This window comes from Neltuma alba, unplaced genomic scaffold, assembly GCF_004799145.2.
Source record: "Neltuma alba isolate B1F8T4 unplaced genomic scaffold, ASM479914v2 tig00010974_pilon, whole genome shotgun sequence".
Taxonomy (NCBI): domain Eukaryota; kingdom Viridiplantae; phylum Streptophyta; class Magnoliopsida; order Fabales; family Fabaceae; genus Neltuma; species Neltuma alba.
In genome coordinates, this window is record NW_021635736.1 from 49946 (window position 1) to 57506 (window position 7561).

Here is a 7561-nt window from a genome sequence, read left to right on the forward strand (position 1 = left end):
CTTGTTTAATATTGTTCTAGACGTTCTAACCGAGTTTATTCAAGAAAAAATCCCTAAGTGCATGCTTTTTGCGGATAACATAATCCTCATGACAGAATCAAAAGAAGAGATTAACTTTAAATTGGAGTTATGGACAAAGACTTTGGAGTCAAAAGATTTTCACTTAAATAGGAATAAAGCAAAATATATGCATTGCACTTTTGGGGGAGGCAAGGCAATGGTGATTTGGAGGTGAAGATGGGGGGATCAAATCATTCCTCAAGTATTAAAGTTTAAATACCTAAGATCTATTGTATATGAGGATGGTGAAATTGATGGAGACATTTCTCATAGAATACAAGCTGGCTGGTTAAAATAGAGAAAGGCTACCAGAGTTATTTGCGATAAGAAGGTACCTGAGAAGCTTAGGGAAAAATTTTATCCAACTGCTATAAGACTAGCTATGTTGTACGGTAGTGAATGTTGGGCGATAAAGGGAAAACAAGAACATAAAGTTGAGATAGCAGAAATGAGAATGTTAAGATGGATGTGTAGTCATACAAAAAAAGATAAGATTCGAAATGAAAATATCAGAGTAAGAGTCAATATGGTGCCTATCCAAGAGAAAATGGTTGAATATGGTTTGAGGTGGCTTGGACATATGTAGAGAAGGCCATTAGAGGCCCCAATGAGGAGGGTAGATCAGACAGTATAGAATCCCATAACAAGCGGAGGAGGAAGACCGAGAAGAACGCTAAATGAGATCATTAAACGAGACTTTCTGGTCAACAACATATCTCAGGATTGGGTTGCTGACAGAGTATAATGGCATCGTATAATTCATGTAATCAACCTCACCTAGTGGGATAAGGTTTATTGTTATTGTTGTAATAAAAAGATTAAATTAAGAAGGCAACATTTTTTTAAGAATCAAATAATATACTCCCTCCATCCCTTGTTAAAAAAAAAAACAACAATAAAGATCAAGCAGTTCAAATATTAGTTAGATTTAGTTAGAAGTACTCCTCCTGTCCTTAATATAAGATCTAATTGTTAAGTTAATTTTAATCCTAAATATAAGACATATTTCTCATATTTATTAATTTTTTCTAAATTACTCATATGGATACTCCCTCAACTAGAATCAAGTAAGTGAGGGAATTAGGAAAGATGATTATGGTATTTTAGAAAAAATATATCATATTTCTTATAATTAACTAACTTACCTAACTTTCTTAATCTAATCAAATTAGTTAAATAGGTCTTATATTAAAGGCCGGAGGAGTAATAAATATATCAGATTTTTTTTAATTATACCCTTATTTGCAAAAATAGAATATGAGAGATAATGAGTGAAAATTTATTACAAAGAGATAATATGTGGCATATACTTAATGGGAGTAAAAGTGAAAAGAGACAGACAACTTGTTTACTATTCCCTCCGGTCCTATATATAAGTTTCAAATAACTAAATCACGTTTAATGAATTAATAGTTAAAATTATTTAAAAATAATAAATAGGTCAAAAATATATTTTTTCCTAATTTGCCTTTATTTATTAAGAGAGTAAACAAGAGATAATAATTGAAAAAATAATGAAAAAAATATATAGGAGTAATATGAATGAGAGAGAAAGTACTAAATTCAATCAACTAAGGGTAAAATAGGAGAGAAAAAAAGTAATAAATGCTCAAACAAACTAAAAAATTAAACTTATATTTTGGACCAGATCCATCTCTAAAAATTAAGTTTATATATACGACCGGAGGGAGTATACTTAGGCACATTACTATGAAAGAATTAAAAAACATAATAATATTAGTGACTTAGTTAAAAAGTGTCGCAAAAGATGAATTGATGAAGTGAAATTTCAATCGTTTGATTGCATTTAACATAACTCGGAATCCGTACAGGTGATGGAGGAAGATGTTAGAATTATTCATCTTCTTGTTTTCTTCTCTGGGAACAAAAATAATTGAGGATAGAGATGAGTTATTTTATCTCAGTTCAATGGTTAGAGCTCTACTCACAACATTAACGTTGATTTTAGAACAATGGTTAGGGCCCTACTCACAACATTAACGTTGATTCAAGAAATTCCTATTCACAGTATAATTGCTTCTAAAAGTTCTCGTTGGACATTCATGTGGTACTTTGTAATTTTGTTCAGGGAACCACAGAAGTCTAAAAGAAAATGCCATGATAGCTGTGTATTGTCTTCTTTGAACTTCTGTGGAAATGGTAGTTCTGATAAAGGTACACAAATATTCACACATTACTCAGAAACATGGATTGAATATGAATAATACAAGAGACTTTACTCCATTGCCCCATTATTTATATCAAACCATACAGGAAGAAGACGCTTGATCTGTCTGGTTACATAGTTCAGTTGGAAACCATGCTTTCAGTCTCCTTCACGAAACCATCTCCTGTCCAGTCTTTATCAGACTGCAAACCTTTCCTTATGGCTTTCCTCTGTCGAATTGCTTCCTGTTGTCTCTTTACCAAGTCAGTGTGGGTAGTAAAATACTGGAGAGAGACCCTGTGTTTTTTTTTTTGACACAGATCAGGTAAAAGATTGTTAATGAATGAAATTAATATTCCAGAAATTTTGTCTTCTGAGCTTGTAGGCTATTGGAATCCAGCTTAGATGAAGTTCATACCCTCTGAAATCTTCTATGGATGTGAAATTATGCTTTTTCATGAAGTCTTTAAGCTCAGCACATAGTTTCTTCACAAGGCCGTAGCCATGCATCATAACCCCAGTGCACACCTACACCGTTTGAGAACTCATATGATAATCATCGTTAACCTTAACAACATCAAAAACTTTCATCGAAGAATGCTATGCTCAAAGATAAGGTAGAAATAGCCTTTATGAATTTCAAAACCTTCACAGGTATTTGAATCAGTTGAAACGAAACTCCAGACCTGGTTCTTTTCAGTCGTACAAAGCATCAAGTTGCACTAAGCCTTGAGTTTTCACTTAATTTTTTGAAGTGATATATCATGGATAAGGATAACCCATATTACAATGAATAAATACCTGAACAGTATTTGCCCCTAGAAGGATAAATTCAGCAGCATCACCACCTTTCTCAACACCACCTATGGCGGACAGTGAGTAGCCATCACTGTCAAACTCTGACTTCATCATTTTTGCAATATTCATCACCTTCCCCAGTGCAATGGGATGAACTGCCTTTGCAGAATAACCACCAGGAGTTGAATATCTAGTGAATTTTAGACAGCATTAGACTAGATGTTCATAAAAATTGAGAAAGGAGAAATCATAAATCTTTCGCCATTGAGATTACAAACCCCTCAACACAAGGCTCTGGGTGTAGTGTATCGAGATTGATTCCCATGACACTCATAATTGTATTTATAGCCGATACTCCCTCGCATCCTGATCTAAGAGCAGCTCTTGCTGGCTGTAAACAGTAGCAACAAAGTGCAATAACTAATATGGTCCAGAGTGAGTATGATCTACGTCAATCATAGAGCAATTAAAATATAAGTTACAGAGGAAACCTGTGTAATATCAGTGATGTTAGGAGTCATCTTAGCCCAAACAGGAACTGTAGCTTTCTCATTTATCCACCCACAAACCTCTTCCAGAAGCGCACAATCTTGCCCGACTGCTGCACCCATTTTGCGTTCTGGCATGCCATGAGGACAGGAAAAATTTATTTCAATTGCGTCCTACATGAATATCAGAAGAGTCAGATGCCAGAATTTTTGCCACAAAAATATTTTCTAAGTTCCCAAACTTAGCCAATTAAGGCATCTTACAACTCCAGTTTGCTCAACACGATCGATAAGCTCCTGCCAGGCAGATTTATCGTACTCCTCCATGATTGAAGCAATGAGAATTCTGTCTGGGTACTCTTCCTTTAATTGCTTAAATTCTTTCAACATAGTTTCAAGAGGACGGTCACTGATAAGTTCTATGTTCTCCCACCCAATAATTTCTCCTTTGGCAGAACCATTTGCGCCTGCCCGTAGTCGGGCATATCGAGGTGTAACATTAATGACTTTTGCTGCATCAAGTGACACCTAGCAGAAGAATGGCATCAAATTTCATGGTCACCTTTTAAGTGGGATACAAAGCATCAGTTGCATCTAAATTGACTACATCAGAATTACTAATACCAGAAAGAGAATATTTTTGCCATGGGGAGATTTGAGAAATTTCACTGCAAAGTGATCTTTTGTTCATGTAGTCTAAAAATGATGGTAAACAATGAAATTAAATAAAAAAGTACCCAGGTGCACTTGTGGTGTATAGGTACAGAGATTATTTGTGGAGCAAGTCTATAAAGGGAAAATAATAATAATTAAAAATTAAACCAACAAAACATTGACCTCACCAAAATTTTTGGTGCCAAGCAAATCCCCGATAAACATGTTAAAAAGTATATAATTTTTAATTAGATGAATGATGACCAGGCCTTTCTTAATCAGATACTGCTAAACTATAAAACATTTTGCTTGCACTCCAGTAAAAGTCAACCTTCATGTAAAATAACAAGCCTTATTCCACTAGGTAGGGCTGGCCACATGAATGGCACAACATCATTGTCTTTATCAACAACCAAATCCTTGGACTTCATGTAAAATAGCCATCACCAAATTTAGCAAACATCAAATTCTTGACAGCAAATCATTGTGAATTTCCTCGTGTTACTCCACCTAACTATCATCAAGTAGTTTAATGCCTCAGAGTAGTTTAATGCCAATAAAGAGGCGCAAAAAGTGGGGAATCTGAAGAAAATGACAAGGAAAACAAACAATGATATGTTTTTACAGGAAAGCAGCATGACCTGCTAACTGCTACAGATTCAGAAATTAACATGCTAAGATTGTCTTAGGCTATATGCACATATACAATGTTTGTACCATTCGCTTTCTGGTGTATTTAGAATGATGAACAAATTACAATTATTGACGGATTTAACAGACCATTCATCCAAAATTCACAAATAATAATACAACTAAAACAAATACTGAGAAGAAAAAACTTCCTCCATTTTTTTGGACAAACAGCTTAGCCATGGATCCAAAAATTAACAGAGTATATATAGCTTGAAAAGACAGCTTTAATATCTTCTCAGCTCTGATTTCAAATGACTCCTGTATTTACATCAATAGCAACTTACCTGTGGACAGCCTTTTAAAAACAAAAAAAAAAAAACAGAATTGTCCTACAGTCCCGATCCCAATAAACCCACGTCAACTATAAAGCTTGATTGCCTAAAAGATACAAGGAGTGGTCACCGGCTGAGGGCCAAAATGCATATCATTGCATGCCATGAAGATACAAATTAAAGTTGTTCATTTTAGCACCATAATCATAAGCAGTATTTATGTCTCTGCCACCACGTTGCCTATGCCTCAAAATTTTGTCTTGTGCAACTGGACACGTGACTCGATGGAAAGGAACGAAATATTCCATTTCATCCCACTCAAACTCCATTTCCTCTATGAAATGAAATGAAACCCAAAGTTTTGGGGAAATCTTGGAGAAAATCCCAAGGCTCATTCTGGATCAAGTCAAAAATCTGCATATTAGAAGCAGAATCCTCCGTGTTTCAAGGTTCAAGGAGGAAAAATCTGATGAACGAGTAGGTAACCCCAACTAATAAAAAAGCAGACAGTGGATTATGAAGAACTCCCTAAGACCAAAAGCGGCTTAGATTATATCAATTCAGAAAGAACAAAGCCTAACAAAGCCCTGATAGAATCATGGAGAGAACGGAAGAATCTTCAGACAATTGACTGTCCATGTCCCAGTCAAGCAAAGTATTTGACATCCAAGTTTGACAGCACAGATCACAACAGTAGAAAACTTTCTTGATTTTTAAGCTAAGAACAGTTAGATGATCAGGATAGATTACATAATATACAGTACTAATTTTCAGCCACCGGTGTTCCTTGAACACAAATTTACTGTAACTTTCCAGATGTCAGATCTCCATGATTATGATTGTTAGTTTAGTTTTACTGAAAAACGAAATAAGTAGAGACATTAATGCAGGGTGCGTAGTATATTATAAACGAAATCTTACAGTTTTGGCGATCACGGCTCCCCAGCCTTCGTCAAAGGCCCTTTTCATGACCGTATAGTTGGTCCCCGGTGGACCCGACCCAATTACAAAAGGATTGGGCATGTGTAATCCATTAACTTTAACGCTAAGATCTGGTTCTGCCTGAGTCTCCGAAGCATAAACCTTAAATCCACCTCTTCTAGGACGAATCAGACTTGTGGGACGACGAGATAAGCCAAACCCAGAAGCAGAAGAGCGCCCAGTTTTGATGTGGGTCCCGCTGAAGCTGAGAGATGCCATCACTTTCTGCAAAAAGCTCAGAAGTGGAGGAAGAATAAGGAGGAGGAGGTGGAGGAGGTGGAGGTGGTGGAGAAGAAAACTGAATCTGAGTGTAATATTCTTGATGACTTTTGGAAGCAGAAAACGTAAAAATAATGGAGGAATCGTTTGCGTCCGTAGCACTTGGTTGATTGTGGGAGGAAATCTCGAAATAATCTAAACAGTTACCCTGAAGGGTTGAACTTGCATGTGACAGTGACTGAGACCGAATTGAAAAGGAAAAAATTAAAATTGTTCCTTCTGGTATCTTAATTAGGACTTTTGTATGAACAAGAAATTGTGGGCGAGCCGCGAGGAACGGAAAACAACACAGGACGATTTTCACCGGGGTGAACAAGAGTCCTTGAAAATCATTTCCTTCTCGATATCCGTTATCCAAACGCACCAGCTTTCTCATCCGCTTTGCATGGAAGGAAATTCCTCCTATAAAATCATCATTCATAAAAAATAAAATGGTCAAAATAATGCAGTAGCCTCCTGTACCTAATAATTCATTCTCTGAGAGAATTTTATATCCAAGAATAATTATAATTAAAAAATATTTTTAAAAAAATTAATTTATATTTATTATAAATAATTAATTTAACCACTGTGTTTAAAGGGCAAAGTGTAACCAGCACCCTCATTTACTTTTAGAGATGCATCTAATACATACCATAAACTATTTAGTAATACAATTTTATTTCTGACCTAATAAAAATGGAGTTATTCCACCCAACTTAACATATTCCTTTTAACACCGTTTGCTAATTGACATATGGACTTTTTTTTTTTTTTCCAAATACTGATAGTACTGCATTGTGGCAGCCCCAACCTGACGGTCGGAAGGTGAAAACCCAGAATTGGGAGGGGAAATTTGAAGGTTTTCGTCATAAGATTGTGTTTCTATAGACGTTAGAGATGGAGACGTGGGAGAGAGAAGGGGAGAGAGGAAAGAGAGAGATAAAAGTTGTAGAGAGGAGAGAGAGGAAATCTGGAAAGTGGCAAAGCAAAGATTGAAAGAGGTGCGGGACGCTCCATCTCTGGTTGTAAAGCCATTTTAATCTAATGAAATTACTTACTAAGAAACATATTGTGAGAATGGAGAGGCTAGGCACAGCACAAATGATGAAGAGAGTGCAGCACATTTGCCGGCGATGCACAAGGTGTGGCGGCAACGCAGTATGTGTCATTATTAAATTAAAAAAAGA

At 35.9% G+C, this 7561-nt stretch overlaps 1 protein-coding gene across 1 annotated transcript; it reads right to left on the reverse strand.

The window, feature by feature from the left end:
* Positions 1-2160: 2160 nt before the first annotated feature.
* On the reverse strand, positions 2161-6716 carry LOC114760401 (dihydropyrimidine dehydrogenase (NADP(+)), chloroplastic). Its single transcript, XM_028949651.1, has 7 exons — positions 6054-6716; positions 3778-4041; positions 3517-3687; positions 3304-3416; positions 3029-3215; positions 2646-2755; positions 2161-2524 (listed from the first exon to the last, which is right to left on the reverse strand). Exons 1-7 carry the CDS (start codon positions 6330-6332, stop codon positions 2368-2370), a joined length of 1281 nt encoding a protein of 426 aa, XP_028805484.1. The 5' UTR covers positions 6333-6716; the 3' UTR covers positions 2161-2367.
* Positions 6717-7561: the final 845 nt, after the last annotated feature.

Coding starts and splice junctions, on each gene's coding strand:
- LOC114760401 (XM_028949651.1), bottom strand. CDS start 6,332: ATGGCATCTCTCAGCTTCAGCGGGACCCACATCAAAACTGGGCGCTCT. Junction 3,417..3,516: donor ACATCACTGATATTACACAG/GTTTCCTCTGTA, acceptor TACTGTTTACAG/CCAGCAAGAGCTGCTCTTAG. Junction 2,525..2,645: donor TCCATAGAAGATTTCAGAGG/GTATGAACTTCA, acceptor AAAAAAACACAG/GGTCTCTCTCCAGTATTTTA.